Source organism: Lissotriton helveticus, chromosome 9 (genome assembly GCF_964261635.1).
Source record: "Lissotriton helveticus chromosome 9, aLisHel1.1, whole genome shotgun sequence".
In the NCBI taxonomy this organism is placed as follows: domain Eukaryota; kingdom Metazoa; phylum Chordata; class Amphibia; order Caudata; family Salamandridae; genus Lissotriton; species Lissotriton helveticus.
The window spans coordinates 793,675,597-793,699,346 of NC_136070.1; the positions used below are offsets into that span (position 1 = coordinate 793,675,597).

Sequence of the window (23,750 nt, forward strand, 5' to 3'; positions counted from 1 at the left end):
ATCCTAGAAGGTCTCTTAAACGGATTTCCACTGGCACCGATATCACTCTATGCCCCGAACGCAAGTCAGGCCTCATTCTTGCAGTCAATCACACCATCTCTACTTACAGACTCTACGGCACCAACATACTGAGGAGGAGACATGATCTTATCCTGTACAGGTCACACCCTCCACTCCCGGGGGCACAATCTGTTAAACTAGCACAACACATGAGGGACTGCACTGTTAATATGTAAATATATGATGCATGGTGTAGCGGACACCACGCGCTGCAAACTTACATGACCTCCACACGAGGATAGACACCATATATTGCTCGGACAATGCCCTACATAGCGTATCGCACGCGGAATACCTGGCATGCACGATCTCGGATCACAGACCATTGCAGCTGCATCTCGTGTGGGGAGCGCAGAGGCCCAGAGTGTCGACCTGGTGCCTCCCCCTTGTGGCACTCACCAACACGTTGTTCCGTGCTACCTTGTAACGGTCAATCGACTCATACTTTCAAGCCAATACAGGTACAGCGTCAAGTGCGGGGGTGGAATGGGATGCATTTAAGGCTGTCCTGAGAGGACATGCCATTAAAACTACCTATGGCTCCCGTAAGTCACTCACAAATGCGCTCCTAAACCACGAACTGGAGGTACAGAGATGCGAGACCCTCTCCCACGGATCCCCATATTGGTCCCTTGCTAGCCTAGGCCAGTCTAGCATGTAAAGAAACACTAGATAATCTTTGCACACTAGACTAGAATTCATCTTGCCCGTCAGCACTCTGAAGGGAACAAAGCTGGTAAGATGCAGGCATGGCTTCTAAAAACTGACACTTCACAACGTCCACACCCACATGGACTATAGCAAACACCCAGGAAGCAATCAATTCCTTTTATGAATATTATACCTCCTTATATACAGCCCCAGACACCAGTGACCCGGTCCTTATTCAGCTGTTCTTGTCGTATGTTCAACTTCCACAGGTAACGCATCCACACGAAGACTCACTCGAAGATCCAATCACTGCAGACAAGATCTCTGAAGCCATTAGGCAAGTGGTAGCAGGTAAGACCCCGGGGACAGACGGTTGGCCTTCAGAATTTTACACAGCTTACTCCGAACAACTTATCCCCCAATTGGCTAATATGTATGAAGAAGCGTTTGAGAAGGGCGAGCTCCAGCCTATCCAGCGAGAGGCAACGTTAGTTGTGTTGCCCACACCAGGCAGGGATCCACTCCAGATGGCCTCATACCACCCTTTATCGATCCTGAACATAGACTATGAAATCCTAGGTAAATTACTAGCCTAAAGATTGATCAAAACAATACCCATATTGGTACATGAAGACCAGAATGGTTTCATCCCGAAGAGGATCATCACGCTGAATCTACGCCGCCTTTTTACGTTATTAGAATGGGCAAGCACAGAATCTGAAATACCCTGGATAGCATGTCTAGACATTGAAAAGGCATTCGATACCTTGAGCTGGCATTATCTATTGGCAGTATTGTCTGGCTCGGCATAGGGCCTAACTTCTTGAGGTGGGTATGTATACTATATACACGAAGCCACAGGCTAGAGTAAAGACAGGCCTCACCTTAACCCTACCATTTCCGATAGAGCGTGGCACAAGGCAGGCCTGTCCTCTGTCACCCATTCTTTTTGCACTGACTATGGAGCCATTGGCGTGGAAGCTGCGCCAACGTGTACTTGACTAGGGCATATGTGCAGATCAGCAGTGGCACATAGTGTCTTTATATGCAGAGACGACGCATTGATTTATCTGCGTGGTCAGGTTGATGTCCTGCGGGGACTGATGGCCCTGTTGAATGATAACGCACAGGTCTCGGGCCTACGCTTCCGCTCTGAGGTTACTTGTATCAGCGCTTTAGATATTTCAGCGCTCTAGTCATTCCCGAGTGAGGCGGGTCTTCGGACTCCAGTTGATTCTATGTGAGACGTATTTCCGGACACCTACCAACACAATATTGTGTCCGTCCGTGCCCTGATAACGAGAATCCTTCCGGAATGACTGCCGTCGCCAACACAATTTATTTTTATTTTCCGAAAGAACTTCCTTACCTCTTTGGAACATCCAGTCTCCAGGTTTATATTACCAGCCATGTTCGACGGAGGTAACCTTTAAGGCCACGCGCTGTTGGGGGGCTCTGCCCCGGACAGCCTTCGTCCTCTGGTTTCAGCCATTCTCTTTGAGAGGTGAGAACGCTGTAATCTTCGTACATGTTTGCTACGAGGGACATGCCTTTTTTTATCTTTATTGATTCCTCCTTTTGTTGCTGAGCAAGGGCCTTGATTTTAGGTTGCTTATTTCACCTGTGATTTCTTATTTTCTTATTTGCTTTTGATATCACTTTTTCTTCAAATCCAAGTGTTTAATTATATCAGTGCACTGGATGTAAGATTATGTTTCCTCTTGTTTTCCCCCTCCTTCCTCATTTTTTGTATGCTTTGTTATCCGCTCTTACGCGGAGGGGGGTATATGGTTCATGTTTGACTTGTCATCTGCCTTGTGTATCTCGACGAGGGGAAGACCACGATATTGAGGACGCCCGGTTTGCCAGCTCTCCTCACTTTCGTTTTATCGCATCCATCCCCAGTTTAGATTTATTGACAATGATACTAATGTCCACTTTTTCTTTTCTTTTATGTTTTTAAGGCCCTGTCTGAACGACTTATAGGATTCTTTCTATCCTTCCTCACCGTATCCTACATTTGGTGAAGCTGTATTTAGCACCCCAGCTATCTATCCATAAGTTGGTCTCCGGCAGAGACTTCACTAGTACCTTTTGAGGTAATATTCTGGATCTACCCCAAGGAACCTACATTTTTAACACTGACCTCCATGAGTGGAGTCAGAACAGTAGTGTGGGTCGCCTGTATTGGCGTTGGCACTATACTTTGGGATAATCTTGTTTTGTCTAGATCTTACTTATCAGCCCTTCCTTTGTTGAACGTATTTTCAGCTACCTATATTTATGCACCATAGCTGACCGATTTACCCCGAACTGAGCGCTGTCATACGTACGTTTTTTTCAAGTCAGCACCCGCTATCTGGTCTCATGTCTGTTTCCTCCTTTTTCTATTATACTATCTACCCACCTTCAGCCGATCTTGAACAGTTTCTCTGGTATGGTTGACAATCTATTCATAGCAGACCGTGCTCTTCTCACTGATCCACTCCACTCAGAACTGTTTTTTCGTTCTAATTCACGTAAACTGGTGATCTATTATCACTGCACTTTTATGCTTGGGGTCTTATTCCCTTGGAGAAGTTTATCATTCTTTTCATCCTTTCCATCCACTTTGGTTGGGAAGACTCTGTATAATTATATTTTTATTGTAGCGTACAGCGTTTCTATATTTTCTGTTGTCTTTTTTCCTTTTAGAGCGGACCCCTGAACCCTATCGAGTTCCAGTGATAATACAGCTCTGGTGTTCCTTGTCCCCCGTTGTGTCAAACATTCCTTTCCGGGCTGCATCTGTTTTGTGCCCTGAAGAAGGTGACAGCTAGGTTGCTAGCCTTTCACCGAAACGTGCATCAGCCTCGAGCTTGACAGAAATTACAGAGTATTATAAATGTAACAACACTATAAAATTTCTCGCCTCAACCTGAAAAATACCACTATATGCATATGATCCGTGCAGCTACATAGAGATTTTGGTTTATTATTCATCCTTTAACTTTCCCTAATGTTACAATGAGTTACCTTATCCCTGACCTGGGTTCCAGCCAAATAATTTCGACACCCTTCGGTGTCTCCCTAAACTTTTCCCGCGAATCTGGTCTTCCATCGCTCTTTTTCTGCGACCCTTTTAATTGTGCGATTGTGATAGAGAGTAAGTAGTATGAATGGACTTATGCTGTGCCTGATGGTTTAGATTGTGCTTTGATAAAAGTAGCTTTAAAGTTTTTGTGGTTTATCTTTTCCGAAGGGGGAACGTGCATTTATTCATTGTAATTATATATTTGTGTGCACTTCATGATCATTGCTCTGGTTTGACTATGAAAAAATATCTCCAAGTTTTGTCAATATGCACATTTTACTCCATATTCAAAAGAAAATAAGAGTCCTATCCTTTTGGTATTGGATCCTACATATAAAAAAGATTTCTTGGCTTTAATAAAGTATTGGTTTTTGCCAATTGTTTGTCCATGCTTGCCTGTATGCACTAAAATGTTTCATTGACCATGTTACATGTCTGAGAGACCCATATCAGACTATATAAAGACAAGGCTATAAGCTCACATTTATCATAGGCAGCTGATACTGTGCTCCTTCCTACCAGGAAGGTTGTTGCTGTTTAGTACTCGGGTCTACGGGCCAACTGGTCCAAGTCAGTAATGTTCCCAATGAAGACACACGCAGCGGACCAGGGACACGCCATGCCTCATACACCGTTGAAATGGGCATTTGACACCTACAAACACCTGGGAGTCCAGGTCTACCATTCTGGCATAGATACGGCAGACGGAAACCTAGGAAGAACTCAAGCAGCTCTCCCATTCTGGCGGAGTCCACCCATATCCCCCAAGGGGCAAGTGGCCTTTTCCAAAATGCTTTTACTCCCCTGACTTATATTTTTTCTCTACCCTCCTTTACCAAATGCTGCAAAGGCTATTTAAAGACGTGGAGTCACTTCTCGTCTCTCTGGTATGGGGGAACTTTAGATCCAGGGTGCCTCTCCAAAAACTGTACATACCGCTGTCAGACGGGGGCCTGGGTGCACCAAACTACGAACACTAATAAGCCGCAGCACAACTGCAGTTTCCCATGAGGTAGCTTGCAAGGAGCAACGTCACAGAACTAGTCACCAGAGGGGCTATCCTGGGGACAGCCAGCAATATTGGAGTGGCTCTTGGGTTCCACCACCATACTGCAGAAAAAAAACAAGGCAAAATTTTAATGGTGATGGCGAGACGAAACTGGTCCAAATACGTGTTCACTAAAAATCAGGCTAAACCGTACGCTCCTAACTTACTGCTGGAAGTCTTACCGGGCTCCTTTGTGCTCAGCACGGCCGTCTGGAGCTCAAGTCCTGGAAAGTGGGGGGGGGCTGAATCCCGGGGGGTAACATGCATGCAGACTTGCAACTGTAAACCTTTGACGCCTTAGTCACAGACTACGAGATACCGTGGGGGACGTTCCTGCTCCATGCACTGCTAATGCGCCAATTCCTCCAGACATGGGACAACTATCATACTGAACCTGCTACATCACAACTATTACAAACTTTACTGATACATGGGCATGGCAGGCATGCAGTAACAGCAATCTACAACTCCCTTCGACCTGATCACATGCCGCTTTTGACATCATTGCATGCCTACTGGGACACTGAATTGTCAACCACCATCACCGATAAACAGTGGACACAATGCATCAGCTACCCCAAAATCATATCCACGAACGCCACATTGAATTACACCCAATTTAATGATTTACACCACACATAATTACCACCACATAGATTAGCACGGATGTACCCTGCCTCCACAGACACATGTCCAGGTGACTAACAGCAGAAGCAACGTATATGCATATGGTATGGACATATCCTCACATTCAATTATATTAGAACAAAATTGCGGCAACACTTAGCGGCGGCAAACACACTGGTGATAACCCGGGGCACTCATTTCCTGTTGGGAATTGCGAAACGCCTCCCGCAAAAGCCTCACTCAACAAAATCTTGGATCTGGCATTGGGCCTTGCAATACGTAAAATAGCAATGTCTTGGAAATCGCAACTAGGTCCCAACACACAATCATGGCTGTTCGACCTTCATAGGGCACTAGCCGCAGAACACAATACAGCTGTCCAATGCATCACGAGTGCCTGCACAGGTCAATCTCATTCAATGGCAAGAATAATTGTCGTCCATCGAGACTAAATTATCCGCAACACATAAGTCCCAAACATAGGTTGCAGCCCCGCTGAATATTGTAACAGACCATGCCCTCACATACTTGTAAGCACAACACATCTCTGTAACACGTGAGGCAGTGCCTGGTGGGTATCGCAAGTCGGGCGGTGGGCATATCTCCGCTCTGAGTACACACTCATCCGGCCACACACACGTGGTCCCATGCCCAGACTCAGCAATGACCGAAAATAAACTCAGAACCGGCAGACAAGATCGAACCTTTTTCTTCATATAGCTAACAGTTTAGCTATGTACTGTAAAAAAAATGTATTTCTTTAAATTCTCCTACGAACTTACAGGCGATTAATGTCACTACTGTGTTAAGTTTACTGTACTTGTCATACCCTGACATCTCGTCTAAGCTGCTCAAGCAATTGTCATTGTAAGGCTACGCACAAGATTGACACAAGAAAATTCCTTGTACAACTTGTTGAAAATCAATGACGAATATTACAAACAAAAAAAAAGTTATAGGCAAGTTGTGAGAAAGTGCCATCTTTCTTGCATGGTATGCCCCCACTTTTTGTTGAATTGCTGATGCGCTTTCACAGTGTGCCCTGGGCTCCTGCCAATCAGGTACCCAGGGCCTGTGTTCCTTGCCTAAAACTCTGTTGAAACTAAAGCCCAATTGGCATCTCTGGTCACCTGTCAGCCCCTGGTAAATGGTACCCTGGGTACCCAAGGCATTGTGACCAGAGAAGACCCCTAAGGGCTGCAGCAATTATTGTGCCACCCTTAGGGGCCCTTTACCCTGACACACACACACTGCCTTTGCAGGCTAAGTGTCTTGGTGCAGAACTAAACAAAGAGTCGACATGGCACACATCCATGTGTGCCATGCCCACAACCCCACTGCCCTGGCATCCATCAGTCACTCCTCTAGCTGGGTGCACTATGCCAGTGGTGTGGGCACAGGTGCATAGGTCCTGTGCCCCTAAAGTACCCAGGGCCATTCCTGGGCACTGTAAGTGTAGTGCTGCCATTAAGAGTATATGGTGCTGGGAGGTTGTCATTACGCACTCCACAGCACCATGATGGCTTCACTGAAGACTGAGAAGTTTGGTATCCAACTTCTAAGCACATTAAACCCACACTGATGCCAGTGTGGGATTTAATGCCAAATGCACAACAGAGGGCAACTGAACCTAACCTACAATCCACGTCTTGTCTGAGAGGCTGCCTAGGCTGCCACACAGCAGACATGTTGCTGGACTCCTGGGTAGAGAGCCATCTGCTCTCCCGGGCCTGCAACAATGCACGTCCTGGGCGAGGTGCTAAGTCTCCTTCCCCAGGATGGGCAGGGGAAGCTTCAAAGGCATGCAGTCTTTGTGACCCTCTCCAGACCACTTGCTTTACCCAGCAACTGGCCCCCACCGGTTCTGACCCCCCACTCTGGTGGGAAGACTGGCGGGAAACCCTACGCGAGGAAAGGAGGTGTGCCAGCCTGTGCCAACTCCACCCCTCAGGTGGGGGGGGGGGGCGAGGTGAAGCACAACTCCCTGCTCCGGCCATCTTGAGGATGGGGAGCCCTGCCCAATTAGAGATAGGGTCCTGCCCGACTCCCACAGGAGAGGAGCAGGATAGGGGGTGTACTCACCCCAGGACAGGGACCTATTAGTCTCTGCCATTCCCCTACCTGTAACACCCCTCAATTTAGTATTTAGGGGCAAACTGAACCTTCCTTCCTCAGATCCCGATTTGAAAACAAGAAAGAAGATCAAGAAGAAGACCTGCTGTGCAGCTGCTAATAAGAGGACGACACCAACTGACTTGGCCCCAGCCCTACCAGCCTGTTGATCCTTGAACCTTCTCCTGCTAAATCCCGACGTCTCCTGCAAACAACAACCTTGAAAACCCCAGAGTACCTGCCTGCCTTGAATCTCTTAAAGACGGGGACTCCCAAGAGCAGTGGTTCTGCTCAAACAGCAATACACCTGGTGCCAGCCAGGAATCGCAAATCCAGCCCACTCTGCACCCGCCGAGACCAGCCTGTTCCAGAGTGGACAAAAACCCCGAGGACGTCCCCCCAGCGATTGTGACCTGAAATCTCATGCCCAAGGACCCTCCTCAACTACCCAGACGACGCCTGCAGACTCACAACCGGAGACCCTCAAACCACGACTAGCAGAGAGTAAGATTTCCCAACGTCAAAAGACACCCCTGCACCGGCGCCCCCCCAGCACCCAACTCCTGGGTGTCTACCTATCCTTGGCAGTTCGGGCTGGACTGTTCCCATTAGGCACAAGGTCAGACTGATTTGCATATGACCATGTCTGAACTGGGGTGGTGGAGTGAGCTAAAGAATGATGATGGATTAAACCCATATCAGTTGACTGGGTGTGAGTGTTTGATTTGGTCAAGCGCTCCGTCCATCATCCCCTTTGGTATCGCTTTGTCTACCTATCCTCCAAGATCCAAACTTACCCCTCGAAGTGTTGGTCGCTCCTGAAGAATCTCTGTCCCCGAGCCTGCAGCCTTTGTTCACCTTTTAAGTTCTCCATTGAATAACATTGAGCACCCGACGGCTCAAAAGCACCCTGCACACAGCCGCCCGAGTGCCCCTGGCAGTGCAACCTTGGTCCTAACCTACTTCCCCATTTGCCCTGAACGAGTGACCAGGAGCCCAGATCTCACAGCCGTGTGGCCTGCTTGCCAGTAGCCACCAACCAAAGGCCCCCTGGCTCTCATTGGATCTAACTACCTCTGCCCCTGTGGTGTACCAACTGCACCTACCAGACCCTGGGAGTCCCCCCCCCCCCCCCCCCCGAGTCTATGCCCAGAACCTTAACTCTGCCAGTTGAGAGCTTACTCCAAAACCGATAACTCACTTTTCTTCCATAGGGTAACATTGACTTGTTTCACTTGGAAATTCTTTTTAAGTGTGGAGTTTTGAAACTTGAAAATATTCACCTAAAATCAGCTGAACAACTAATTCCGATTTACTCACCTGTTACCAGGAGAGAACCCAGTGCTGCATCTTTTAGCCCAGCACTGACCCTGAAAAGTAATCTTAACCGTACTTACCAGTAACTTGTATTTCCTTCCATAGGAACCCATTGTCTGGTTTTCACCAGAAAAGTTTCTAAGTTTCGATTTTCACAAACTTCAAATATTCCTTAAAAATCGCATGTATGACTTAAACGCATTCTTTCAACTGTTTACAGGAGATGCACCAGTGCTGGATCCAGGATCTATCACCGAGTAAGAAAAAGTAACGATAACACTACTTACCTGCTAAGTGAATTTCCTCCCATAGGATAACATTGGTGATTCTATGTGGAAAAAGTGTCGACTTTTAAAATACAATAATATTCCTTAAAAATCACTACTGTAACCAAAACGCTTTTACTCAACTCTTTACAGGAGATGTCCCATGACTGAATCTAGGATCCAGTCCTGTGGTAAGAAAAGTAATCCATAAACTAATTACATTTAACAGGAAATTCCTATTGAGCTCAATGTTCCATTGCGTTTGAAATTGTGTTGCCCATTGCAACAACTGTAACTACTGTACTTAAAAAGTCTATTGCCTATTTGCAAAGTATTTAAACTAAAGTAATTCATTCTGAGAAAGTATATTTTGATATCTTGTTGGTTCTAAAATAAAACAACTAAATATTTTGATACAAAACAATTGGCCTAGAGTTCAGTTCTTGAGTGTGTGAGACCATTTGCTGACTGAGTGTGTACAACAAATGCTTTACACTGTCCTCTGATACTGCCTTACTGCTCGACCAAGCTACCACTTTGGAGAGTAAGGTTATATCTAACTTTAGCCTCTGCCAAACCTCTGGGGACTGTGGACTCTGTGCACACTGTACCTTACTTTGGTCCAGTATATACAGAGCTACTTTCTTACACAAGGCCCCCCCAAAATAATTCCTATGGAAACTAGGTCCTAACTATAGCTACCTACTGGCAACTGCCAGTAGGTTAAAAATGTATCTATAAATCATGGGATGGGATGGGATATATAATATGAACTGGGTTCCAGCTATAGGTGTGTTATGTACTCACTACACAGATGAAGCAGAGTTTCATCAAACCTGTTGCGACCCACTTGGGTGGATCTGCAGTGGTGACCCGATTTGGGTTGTCCACTTTACAGTCATACTAGGAGCAAGATGAGCCTAGGCCTCTTTTGGAATTGCACCATCTTCAGGTGGTCTTTACAAGATGTAGAGAAGGTAAAGGGAGAAGTAACACACTTTAAAGACAGTAGTAATTCACCCGGGTGATACACGCGACCCTTTCTCCAAGGACTAGCGCAGTTATTAGACCAGGTCTAGCTACTCTTCCCTCGCCCAATACACAGATTCTGGGTATCCAGACTTTACAACAGGCCTTCATGCTGAGGAATTTGTAGAGTGGCAGGAGATGGGTTTCGGGAGGATTGGAGATTTGGTAGATTGAGAGGGAATAAAATCTTTTGAATAAGTCAAAGCCGATTATTGGGTATTTGAGGAGGAGAGATGTACATACTTTCAAATATGACACTGGGTGCACACATCGTTTATGCTAGCAGCTAGCCGACGACTTCTCCTTTTCAAAAATGGCTAATTATGGAGTCGAGATAAGTGTATACTCTCAAAGATGTATAGCCATCTGTCTTCTACTCGGGCAGTGGCGAAAAGCCTGGTGAAGAAGAGCAGCCACTCGAAACTAGAGAGAACACGGACACTAGCCAATGGTCAGCCGGGTGAAGGTAACCGCACTGAGTGGAACACCATTAAGGAGACCCTAATTAAAATAGAAGCCAACTAGTACCATATCCCGGTATGATCCAAATGTGAGATAAATACAAGACTTAACAATAGTGGGGGGGCTGGGAGAGGGGGCGCTGGTATATCGCCTATAGCATACCCTAAGTTTGTAAAATACTTGAAAAAGTATTAAGGGATACTGATTCGATGTTCAACTGTTCTATCATTAGACCCCCCCCCCCCCAGCTCATGTGATACCGGGAGTGGATAATAGGGTCTCATACCCTCTAAACATCACTTAACGGAAAGCTCATTTTGATCCTGCTTAGCACAGCAAAGCAGATGATACTGGAAGTCAGGGGTGATAGGAACCCTCCAAGACAGCGATGTTGGTTTCACAAGGCGTGGGAGACAAATCGGTATGAAAAAGATCTCTATGACCCTGGACGAAAAAGATATGGACTTTGAAACCTGATGGGAACCCTGCTTAGCACTTTCATCCACTGAGTTCAAAGACATCACTTGTCCTAAGTACCTCAGAGTAATGAGATTATGTGTACAGATACAGGTGCGGCATTAGATGGTCACTGAAAGGTGGAAGTCAAGGGGGCTGGATACACCTTAGGAAGGATGCCCTTTACACCCTCCGATTACTGCATAACCGACTTATCTCTAACTTGTCCTAAAACGATCACGGTAGTGGTGAGAGGGATTGAGAAGGGAAGGCGTCATTCATAGTTATTCTGAATTATTAAACCCTGTAAGCCGGAGGATGAGGTGTGTGTGTAGAAATCGGTTTATTCAATAAAAATTTTTTACATAAAGACGGCGCTAGGAGACATTCTACTAATGCCCAGTCTTTGTTACCAAGGGACCTCTCTTGCCTTCAGGCGCAGCTCTTGAACTGCCACTGACCTGGAGGACAACTCCACCTAGAAGGCAAGTTGGGGCCTCACTTAACAGAACCCTTTCATGAGTTCCAAGATGTTAAAGGGCTTTTGCGATCTATTATAAACTGCACATGGGGTGGTGGGACATGAAAGAGGTGTTTGCCTCTATTTGGGATTTGCAATTTAATGTTTAAATAGTTTGTGACCACAATTGCAGCTAGAACCCATTAACGTGTTCCTGACCCCCAGGTACACTCTGCCAAAGGGTATCCTTAGGCACTGCAAGGGTTAATGGATCCACAGTAAACATATAAGAGTAACTGAGCTCCTGTCCATCATGCTTTAGTTTAAGACTATGGACTCCATTTCTGATAATGAACAAACCCCTGTCAAAATCTGATCTCAGCCAACAAACAGGGGGGGAGACAGAGAGAGGGGGGAGAGACAGAGAGAGGGGGGAGAGACAGAGAGGGGGAGAGAGACAGAGAGGGGGAGAGAGACAGAGAGGGGGAGAGAGACAGAGAGGGGGAGAGAGACAGAGAGGGGGAGAGAGACAGAGAGGGGGAGAGAGACAGAGCGGGGGAGAGAGACAGAGAGGGGGGGAGAGACAGAGAGGGGGGGAGAGACAGAGCGGGGGGGAGAGACAGAGAGGGGGGGAGAGACAGAGAGGGGGGGAGAGACAGAGCGGGAGAGACAGAGCGGGAGAGACAGAGCGGGAGAGACAGAGCGGGAGAGACAGAGCGGGAGAGACAGAGCGGGAGAGACAGAGCGGGAGAGACAGAGCGGGAGAGACAGAGCGGGAGAGACAGAGCGGGAGAGACAGAGCGGGAGAGACAGAGCGGGAGAGACAGAGCGGGAGAGACAGAGCGGGAGAGACAGAGCGGGAGAGACAGAGCGGGAGAGACAGAGCGGGAGAGACAGAGCGGGAGAGACAGAGCGGGAGAGACAGAGCGGGAGAGACAGAGCGGGAGAGACAGAGCGGGAGAGAGAGAGAGGGGGAGAGAGAGAGGGAGAGACAGAGAGGGAGAGACGCACAGACAGATGAGCAGAGCTACTTTAATTATTTTGGCAAAAAGCATGCAATTATATGTACGATAGATATGTGTTAGACCTGGAACCATTGACGTGGGTCTCCCTTCCATTTTTGCTGTTGCCTCATGTATTTTTGCTGGTGTTCGATGCTTTGGGCACTGTGCCACTGCTATCCAGTGCCACAGTGCAAGTGCTCCCTGTTGTAAATTGATATATTAATCAGTGGTTCCATGTTTGGCTATTTGGTTTAATTGTCAGACCCTAGTCTAGTGCACTGAGTGTGCCCAGGGCGTGTACATCCAAATGCTTCTGGTGGGCCTGCAGCACTGGTTGTGCCACCCACCGAAGCAGCCTTGTAAAATGTGTCGAAGGTCTGCCATTGCAGAGCCTGCATGCAGTCTGATACGGTCATGCTGAATGGGCAAGTGCACCAACTTACCAGTCCCTAAACCTTCCCTTTTCTTCATATCAGTCACCCCTATGGTAGGCCCAAGGGCAGGGTGCAATTTAAGTATAAGGTAGGACAAGCCCTGATGTGTGTGGCATGTCCAAATAGTGAATTACAACCATTTTAGTTTTGCACTACTGCAAGGCTACGTATTCTCCATAGCCCAGAATGGGCTGTTAGATTATTACATTTTATAATCCTAACAGACTCGGAGAACATGGTAGAAATTCGATTTTAGTATGCCTGAACTCCGAATAATAAAATACACCTTTTAGTGAAGTTTATTTTAATATTCTGTGTTTGGAAATACCAATTTTAGAAAGTAGGTATTTGCGTGTCTAACTATCCAAAGCCAGCCTCTGCTAGGTTGTGTATTCCTTTGTCTGGTTTTGTGAGTGACAGGGCTGGGGGATTCCAAGAGACAGGATGAGTCACCCAGTGGTGAATAGAGAGATCTGCATCTAGATGGGAGGTAGGAGTTGCACCTGTACCTTGAATAGGGCTGTGCCTGCCTTCCACAATGCTGGTTCCACCACCTGGGGAGCGGCTGATGTCTCTGCCCTGCACAGTGAAAGAAGAGACGGAGTCCTGTAAACAAAGTGCTCCAGGACTGTACTTGCCTTCCACAATGCTGGCTCCACCTCCTGTGGGGCGTCTGATGTGCCTGCCCTGCACTGTGAAAGGAAAGGAGAAGTCTGGTAAACAAAACTGGTTTGGACTGGGCAAAGGCCCCTCTTCCCTCAGAGAACAAATGATTTTGGGGTATAAATATTGGGACCCTGATCCAATGAAATTAGATCACTTTTGGACTACAAGAAGAAACCTTTGCTGAGGAGAGGAACCTGAAGAAACTGAGGAGAGACTATTCCCAAGCTGAAGTGCTGCTTGTGAGATTGGCCTGCAGTGGTTGCCTTACAGCCAAAGGGAGGAGAAAGGAACTTTGTGTACTTTGCTATCAACTTGTGAAGGATCTCCAAGGGCTTGGAAGAGAGCTTGCCGCCTGCTGAAGTCTCAGGGACAACAGACTTCAACCCCCAGCTCCCCAGAGTTCTTGTGGAAGTGTCTGCTGCTGTTTTGGGCCTTCTGAGGAACTGCGTGTCGCAAGAAGCTGGAAGCGCGACTCAACGAGAAGAAGCGTGTCGCCGTCGCTGTGCCTGCTGTCGCAACTCCGAAGGAGGGTGTCGTCGCTGGAACTGTCGCATTGCACCGCATCGGAGAGAAGCATGCCGCAACAAAGAGGAAGAGTGTCGCCGTCACTGCTGCTGCAGTCGCAACTCTGAAGGAGGGTGTCGCCGCTGTAGTTGTCGCACTGCACCGCATCCGGAGAAGAATCTAGCAACGAGGTCGGAGCGTGTCGCCGTCGCTGTGTCTGCCGTCGCAAACTCCGAAGGAGGGTGTCGCCGCTGGAACTGTCGCACTGCACCGCAGAAGAGCACCTCACATCCCCCGAGAAGCGCACCACCGTCGGAGCTGCTGCCATTGCATCGTGCATGTCGCCGCTGTAGTAGTCGCATCGTGCAGAAGCTTCACGCATCGTGGGAGAAGAGTGTCGCTACTGGAGCTGTTGCTGTTGCATCGCACAGTCCACGCATTGAACCATGAACTTCTCGCATCCCAGAGAAGCGTGCCGCATCTGGAAGATCTTCACGTCTTTATTTCTTTGCACCTGAACTTTGCCGCATTTTCCTCGCTTCTAGATTGCTGGTCGTGGAAGCGCAATGCAACCTAAGGTACATTGGCGCAAAGTGTCGCATCTATGAACTGAATTGACCTAAGCTTAATCTACCATCTTGAAGTAACAGTATTGTGTATTTTTGTCGTTTATTGCCTTGTGGTAAATCTATATAAAAGTATATAATTATTTTTGATATAAAACCTGTGTGGTGTCCATTTGTAGTGTTGTCACTGGGTTACTGTATGTGGTCACAAATGCTTAACACACAAAGACTCTGAGATAAAGCCTGTCTGCTCGTACCAAGGGGGTGAGCAGGGGTTATTTTAGGAGTGTATCGCCCTTATCCTGACTAGAGGCGAGGGTCCCTATTTGTCACAAATACCTACCTGTGCCAACTAGAGACCCCCAAATCTAACAATATGTTAATAAGGAAGTCTCCACGAATCAATACAACCTAACCAATTACACATTAAACCATAGCACTCAATTAGAAAAATGGTCAACATGGTGTAAACATGGATCTTCTCATATGAAAAATGAGTTACCAACGCCATCTTCTCCTCCTGTCATACCTGAATAACACTCCTTTGATGACCTGCCAAGCATTGGGGGGTGGCTGTTGCTGAGGTTGGTTTTCTTGTGGAGCTTCTGCAAGCTGTTCTCCAGCCACTGCGCCATTGCTGCTCATCTGTGTTATGAGAAAAGAAAGACAATATAAGCTGGGCAAACAATCTAGACAAAAGTCCGTGAAGTGGAGGGTGCACACAACCGTGAAATATAAACTATTTTCTGGAGGAGACCTCTTCAAAATCAATTTGAGTCAACATGCCAATAAGAATGAGTTAAAAAATATATATTAAATTTTTTTTAAAGTGCTTTGAGAATCTACAGTACGACATTCCAGACAATATATGAGAATTCAATTGCTGTGCGCTGCATGACACTTTTGTAGTTCCCCTGCAGACTTTTCCCGCATTGGAACACATCCTCACCACCACCTCGCCACGTAAATTGATACGTCATATTTATAACATTATGCAATCCTCTGCAACACAAAGCGTGGAAACCAGACACAGAACCCCACCCCATAACCGACAAACAACCGTCATACTGATGCAGGCAGATGGAATCACTTTCCCCAAATTATAGGCTGCATTTATTACACTTCAAAATTCTCCATCAACTCTATTGCACCGCAATGCAGCTCTTCCAAATGGGGCCTGTCCCCGACTCACTGACTCTGATGTCCTTCACCTTAGGCCTCCTTTATTCATCTCGCAAGGCAATGTTCGAGAGGTTCAGCTTTATACTCGACAATACCCACAATTACTAGGCACATGTCCCCTTATGCCCTCCTGGTGGGACTGTTAGGATGCATTGAGCACATACCAGCCACTCACCGCCATGCTCCTCCCTCAAACAAAACGCAGAGTGGCCATGCACTGGGGCCGAAAACCTGATCCCACTGTATGGGCATAGTTGAGCGATGTAGCCTACTGTCAAGAGCAATTATCCAACTACTGGGAGCTAATGCCTTTGCGCTCATTTCCCAAAGACATTCCTTTCTCCACCTCAGAAACTCCCTTCTTCTGGCCACAAGGGATACAAATCCAAGGGATAGCTCTGCACATGAGGTTACTCACCAGCCCACTTCAATGCCCCGAGTGCGCCATTGACCTGCCATGCCGTATTTCCAGTTAAATGTGGACCAGAGAAGGTGGGAGGCTTGCCTTGCAGATGCGCTTTGTGCTGGGTTGCTGGATTTTTAAAGCTAAATGTCCTGGTAGTTCCAGCCATTATTTCAGATCGCTTGATCGATCCCATGTTTGAAATAATTGCAATGGGAAAGTATTGTATGAGCGGCTACTGCTTTATGATGATGATACCATGGAAAGTTACGTTTGCTACTGTTCCATATTGATATAAATGTCAAAAATGTGTTGGTTTTTTTTTTAAACAAAATGCTTTAAACCCACGGACTGTGAATGACTTCTAAAAACATGCATCCCTAACCACGCCTTTGCCTGTACATTTCTACTACTATACCAGCCACTGCCAAAGCACCAATCTTTTTACAGATTATCTCCTTAACACCATATCAAATACTCTAACTTTACCATCCTCGATGACCTGAAAATTAGGTTTGACAAACCAGAAGGTGCCACAACCAAATATCATTATAACTGGTTTGAAAGTTTACAATCTCCATCAACTGATCTCAAGACTCGCTCGAGACATACAGGAGAGGACATATTTAACTATTGGGAGCCAGTCAAGATTTGACACAGTCTCCTGGAATCATCACTACTGTTGACAGCACTCTATCAACACAACACAGAGTGTTTCCAAATGCATCAAAAAAAATAACCATGCGCAGGGTTAATTTCCTCTTTCAAAAGCAAATATTCAATGTCCAATCCTTTGTTACATGGGACTGGCATGTACATGGAGGTGAGATGTAGTGTGCACAGTATGGGTTGCACTGGGTACAATAAGGTAGCCACTGCAGAAACAGAACTTGGGGGTTAAATGATGCAAGGTGGGAGGGATGCCATGCTTCCTTCGCACTCTAGCATGTCCTGACTCTGGAATGAGATACACTGTTTTCATAGCACATTTAAAATCACACCTCATATAAGGACTCTAACAATCCTAGATTAGTATAAATGTTAACCAAGGAACACAAAAGCGAAGTGACAAGAAACCTCAAGAGTCGTCGCCTCTCAGACACCCAGACAGGGATGGCTCGGGAGAAGATTTAGATTGCAAACAGTGTCATTTTATCAGCAGATGAATGCTAGTAAACTTCCTGAAATTTGGCAAACTGTACACATGTTTGGAAAAACAAGCATTTACAATGCAACGGTTTCGCCTTTGTAAAAGTTAGAGCTATTGGCATTGTAAATGACAAATTTTGTATTTATGTGTTGGTTTTGAAAACAGATAAATAAATGGCATTGTCATTTACAATGCCAATAGCTTAATCTCCCACAAATGCGAGACCTATTGCATTTGCACACACACACACACACAGAGCACAAACACACACACAGAGCCACACACACACACAGACAGAGCCACACAGACAGAGCCACATACACACACAGAGCCACCCACAGAGTCATTCACATAGAGCCACCCGCACACACAGAGCCACCTACTCAGAGCCACCCTCACACACACAGCCACCTACACAGAGCCACCCTTTCATGGAACTGCACCAATCTGTCATCATCACTCAGGTGACCTCGAAATTGGATTACTGCAATTCTCTATACCTCATCATTAATGCCTCCTGCCTTAATTAGCTTCAAATAGCCCATATTGCAGCAGCCCGATTGGCCCTTAACACTTCTCGGTCAGGGATGGGATTTGTTCCCTTCACTGGCTCACCATAATAACAAGGTATGAAGCGCTATAAGAAAGCATGTTGCTGATCTTATTAATATGTGCTGAGAGAGCTCCACCCACAATGTGGGAGAGTTTGCTTCACCCCTCGGGGACCAGGTGTCCGAGTTATTGTCTTGTGTGTGCTCCACACTCAGCTGGGGGAATCTGACACACTCCTGCTGGACACCCTCATACACGAGTGAGGTCTGACACCACAGAGAGGAGGGCGGGGCACTGACCTGGCGGAAGTGTGGGTGGCACAATGTGCATGGGCATGCTTCGGGTTTGAGGTGCTGCATGCAACACTTTATTTTATTTACATGCTTAGATATAGCACAATGTGGCATTCACCGTGTTAGTAAGTAGGGGTGGGACACAGGTCTGACTCTCCCTTATAAATTAACCTTGGGTATAAATTGGCACTGCATTGACTCCTATGCCCCTCCCTCTGTGACCCCTCTTCACAGCTGACACCTCTTGAAGGTTCTCTGTAGCGCAGATTTCACACACCAGTGAATTCTGATTGCAGAGAGGACGGGGGTGCTTTGGTGATGCCCACAGCAGCGGCCCTGTGGCTGTTTTTTCAGTTTTATGTAACTCGAACTCGCACCGAAGGTCTTGGAGGCTTTACATGAAGCACCAGTTACATTACACAAGGACACAACAGACCCCCCCCCCGTATACCTCGAGGAGCAGAGTGCTTGTGGGGTGGGGGTCCGAGGCAAGAGGACGAAGGTGAAGTGTGAAGGTGATAGAAGGGGGGCGGGGCACCTGTGAGATAGTGGTGCACCGTCGCCGGGGAGTGGAGGCGGGGTGGAGGGGTTTGAAGAAAGTAAGGAGGGAGAGGTCTGAGGGAGAAGCATTTAAGGAAGGAAAAGTTGGGGGTAAGAAAACAAATATGGAAACAAGAGGAACGCGGGGCAAAGGAATTGGGGTGGGGTCAGGCCTAAGCTGAAAGATCGTGGAAAGAGGTTTCGGAGGTCAGAAAACGGCAGGATACGAGAGGAGTGAAATAGCGTAAGAAAGGAGGGAGACACAGGGGAGACCAGAAGATACACAATAATGTGTGGTGGAGGGACAGGAGACATGTATGGGAGGGTGAAGGAAAGAAGAAAGGGGAGGGATCACAAAGGAGGCTGCGGCTCGCCTGCCGATGCCTCTATTCGGCCGCAGCCCTGACTGGGAGCCCAACAGCGCCTTGAAGACCGAGTGGCATTTCCTTTGCTGCTGGACACGGAGGGGTGGAGGGGTGCTGGAGCCTTAGCGAGGGGGAGGAGCCTCAGGGGAAGAGAGGAGGGGAAAAAAAAATACAAAAAAACAAATCGACTCACCTGCACCTTGCGACGGCGGCACTTCTCCGGTCTCCCTCTTCGGCATGGGAGACCGGCAACGTCGAAAATCTCTCTGGCACTTCTCCGGTCTCCCTCTTCGGCATGGGAGACCGGCAACGTCGACGGCGGCGGTTCCCTCCAGGCCACGGGAGCCCCGCGGGCGCCGCCATACTGCTTGCCGTCTTCCTTCTTCCCCCGGGCTGCGGGGGGCGGGCACTTCCGGCCGGCCGCGCTAGGATTGGCCGGCCGGCCAGTCACGGGGCGGGAAACTGGGGAGAAGAGACGCAGTAGTGCCGGCAATGCCGGACCAGACTCGGGGGCGTTCCCGGCGTCGCGTGACGTCGGCAAAAGGCAAAGAATGTCAGGAACGCCCCCGTGTCTGGTCCGGCATTGACGGACAGGCCCCTCGTCCAATGGCAAGGCTCCGTTTACGGAGCCAGCCAATCAATGACGAGGGCCGACCCAAAGCACCCTACAGTTCTCAACAGGATTTCGCCTGCGCGAAAAGCTGCGCAGAGCGCAGCTTTCGCTAGGCAAAACCTAAAAAGGGAGAAGGGGACGGGAGGGCACTGGAGCATGCATTAAGATGGAAAACTACCGACAGCTAAAGAAGGCCAAAGGTGGATTCTGGCACGGCTTGTTATCTTTCGCAGGTCATGAGCCTCTCCGTAGACTTTGCTCACTAAGTTTTGTTCTCATTTAATAAATAACACAGGAAATCCTCACAAGTCGAAGGCAAGAAATGGAACACATCCTGGTACCGAGAAGACTCAATAGCCCCTAGCGCAGTCTATCGCTCTATCAGATGAAACATGTGTGAGGTGTCACGAATACTAGATAAGATAGCCTTGCCTGGCCCAGAACTAAAAAATGCTTTACTCTGGTTCTGCTCTGCTCACTTCTGTAGCAGGAGCCAACTACTCCTGTTAAAGGTTAAAACAACCACATAACGGAGTGACTGAGAAGACTGGACAGCTACAAAGCTTGAGTGAGAATAGCAGTGCTTCATGGTAACTTTCTACCAAAGGGCCAAATGGCTCTCAAATTAAAAGGTTACAGGAACCAAACCAATTTTGTAGGAGTGGTTAGAATGATAAACGTACTTCAAATAAGCTTTGGAAAATGCATTAGGTTTCACCTACGTGATTAATAATAAGCTGTTTTTGTTGTTGCAAATTGTAGTTTGCAGAGTAGTTGTACACTATAAGTTACAGAAAGTCTGTTAAAGTGTTATGACATATTTATATACAAAAAGGCAATATATTGTGCTGTTACTAATGGTGTAGTGTGGGTAAGAGCAACATTTTGAAAAATGAAAATAAAGGGGAAAATAACAGAATTAATTGAAATAATATCAATATGTGTTAAGAGGAGTTCTGACAACTTTTGGGGCCAGTGCCACTGTACTTGCTGCACCATTAAAATCGTGCCCCTAGTGTCTGCAAGATAACTGTGTTTGTGACTGTCTATTTAGTAGTAAAATCTAGCAATATTTGGTGTTTAGTGGAGTTATGACAACGTTTGGCTCCTGTGCCACTGCACTATTTAAATTAAGCCCCAATTCAATTGCACGGTGACTGCCATCATGACTGCCAGTTCAGTAGCAAAATATAGCAATATTAGGTGTTTAGCGGAGTGCTGGTCCACCATTTAAATCATGACCCTGTTGTCTGCAAGGTTACTGCACTTGTGACTGCCTGTTTAGTGGTAAAATATAGAAATTGTAGGTGTTTAGTGGGGTGCCTAGAGCTTTTGGGCCCAGTACTACTGCACCATTCAGATCATTACCCTGTTTTCGTCAACTAACTGCATTAGTGGCTGCCTGTTTAGAACTAAAATATAGCATAGATCTTGAATATAAACTTTATTTTTAACCAACAATGTTTATTACAACATTGAGAATTTGATCATAATGAAAAAATAGATTACATTGAAAAAATAATTTAAATCAGATAATGCCTACAAAGTGCAAAACAAGCATTTGCAATGGAATGTCTTGCATTTGCGAGATTTTTAGCTATTGCCATTGTAAATAGCAATGCCTTTTATAATAATAAAAGGCATTTTCAAGTACAATACCAATAAGTCAAAGTTTGGCAGATGCGAGACCTATTGTATTGCACAGCATGGTGTCCCTAAAGTGGGCACGGTGCTCACCATTGATGTTTTGAAAAAAATTCCATTTAACAGAGCGCGTTATCCCTGAAGTGGGCGCCGTGCTCAGCATTCAAGTTTAACACATAAAACAAAGCTGAAAGAAGGCACGGTGTCCCTTAAGTGGACATAGCATTCTGCATAAAAGCGTTAAAAAACCAATAAGCGTCTGTCATTGTCCCATGAGTGCTGTCGGGGTAAGGGGCAACCACCTTTAAAGTTAGAGCGCCATAGCGCTCTATACGAGAAGCCCTGCCATTGTCTCCATTATTCAAAAAACAAAATCGTGTTCACCGACTTATAATGCAGTCTTAGATCAACTTGACTACCAAGGTGTGATTGAAACATGCACCTTGTCTATAAGCAATCCTTTCTTTCCTGTCTCCAAACCATATTGTCTAATATTGGATTACAGACATTTAAACTCTTGTTGCAAAACTTTTGCAGTACAAAATGGACACAGTGCAGCACTAACGAATAACATTGTGCATAAAAAATATAAAACCACATTAGATATTTTTAACGGTTTCTTCTGTCAAAACATTGCACATGTGTGAGAAAGTGACTCTATATATACTGGACCAAAGTAAGGTACAAGTGTGTATAGAGTCCACAATCCCCAGAGGCATAACAGAGGTTAAAGCCAGGTGTGACCTTACTCTCTAAAGTGGCAACCTGGTCGGGTTTCACACACTCAAGGACTGAACTCCAGGCCAATTGTTTTTATATCAAAAGATATAGTGGCTTTATTTTTAGAACCAACAGGTATCAAAATATACTTTTCTCAATATGAGTGATCTCAGATGAATACTTTGCAGAAAGGCAATAAACTTTGTAAACACAATAGGTACAGTGGTTGCAGTAGGCAACACAATTCTGAACACAATTTAACATTGAGCTCAATGGGCTTTTATACATAAATGCAGTTGATTACTTTATAGATTACTTTTGTAATCCCAGGACTGGATCCTAGATTCAGTCTTGGGGTCTAAGCTAAAAACAGTTTAGTAAAAACATTTTGGTTATTGCAATGATTTTTAAGGAATAAAAAAGGTATTTTAAAAGTTGACACAGAAACTTTTCAATGAAAAAGTGGCAATGTTATCCTATGGCAGGAAATTCAAGTCACAGGTAAAGTACGTTCTCATTACTTTTGTAATCCAGTACTGGACTCCTAAGTCCAGCACTGGGAACTCTATCTAAGACAGGTAAGCAATTACGTTTCAGTAGTTGGTACGATTTGTAAGGTATATTTGTAACTTTCAAAAGTAGACTCAGAAGAATTTTCAGAGCAACACAGTCAATGGTTTCCTACGTAAGAAAATTCATTTATGGGTAGGTCCGGTTAAAATTACTTCTGCAGGTCAGTACTGGGCTGAAATGTACAGTACTGGCTCCTCTCCTGATTCCAGGTGAGTATTTCAAAATTCGTTACTCGGCTGATTTTATAGGAATATTTTAGAGTTTCAAAACTTCACACTTTGAAGATTTTTCGAGTCAAACCAGTCAATGTTATCCTATTGCAGGAAAGTGAGTTATCTGTTTTCAGGTGAGTACTCGACTGGTGAAGTTAAGGTTCTGGGCATAGAGTCAGGGGTCCCCCAGGGTCAGGTAGGTACAGTTGGCACACATGCTGCGGCACAGGGGCGGCCGGGTGCAGAGGTAGTTAGGCCCAATGTTATCCAATGAGAGGCAGGGGGCCTTCGGTTGGTGGCTGCTGGCTTGCAGGCCACGCTGCTGTGGGAGCTGGGCTCCTGGTCACTTGCTCAGGGCAAATGGGGAAGTAGGATAGGGTACAGGTTGCACTGCCAGGGGCACTCTGGCGGCTGGGTGCTTTTGAGCCGTCGGGCGTTCAATGTTATTCAAAGACAATCTTGAAAAGGGAACAAAGGCTGCAGGCTCGGGGACCGAGGACCTTCTGGAGCGACCAACACTTCTGGGAGAGGTGTGGCGCCGCGGCCAGGGCGACTGACGCTGGAATCTGGGGACCACGGTTCGATCCCCGGCTCCGGCGGCAGGTTAGCCCAGCACCATGCGACTCTGGGCAATAGCTCGCTTAATCTTCCCGACGGCCCCCAGCGCCTAGAGACCCTTACGGGTGATTGTGCGCTTTACAAATGTGGACTTCACTTCGAGGGGTAAGTTGGGATCTTGGAGGATAGGTAGGCACCCAGGAGTTGGGC

General features: G+C 46.6%; 1 protein-coding gene across 1 annotated transcript in view; it reads right to left on the bottom strand.

Moving 5' to 3' along the window:
• CLPTM1 (CLPTM1 regulator of GABA type A receptor forward trafficking) overlaps positions 1 to 23,750 on the bottom strand; it is a 423,589-nt gene that overhangs the window by 366,861 nt on the left and 32,978 nt on the right. The window contains exon 2 of the mRNA XM_078660927.1: positions 15,265 to 15,380. Within this exon, the coding sequence (XP_078517053.1) occupies positions 15,265 to 15,380 (116 nt within the window). The remainder of the gene's footprint in view (positions 1 to 15,264; positions 15,381 to 23,750) is intronic.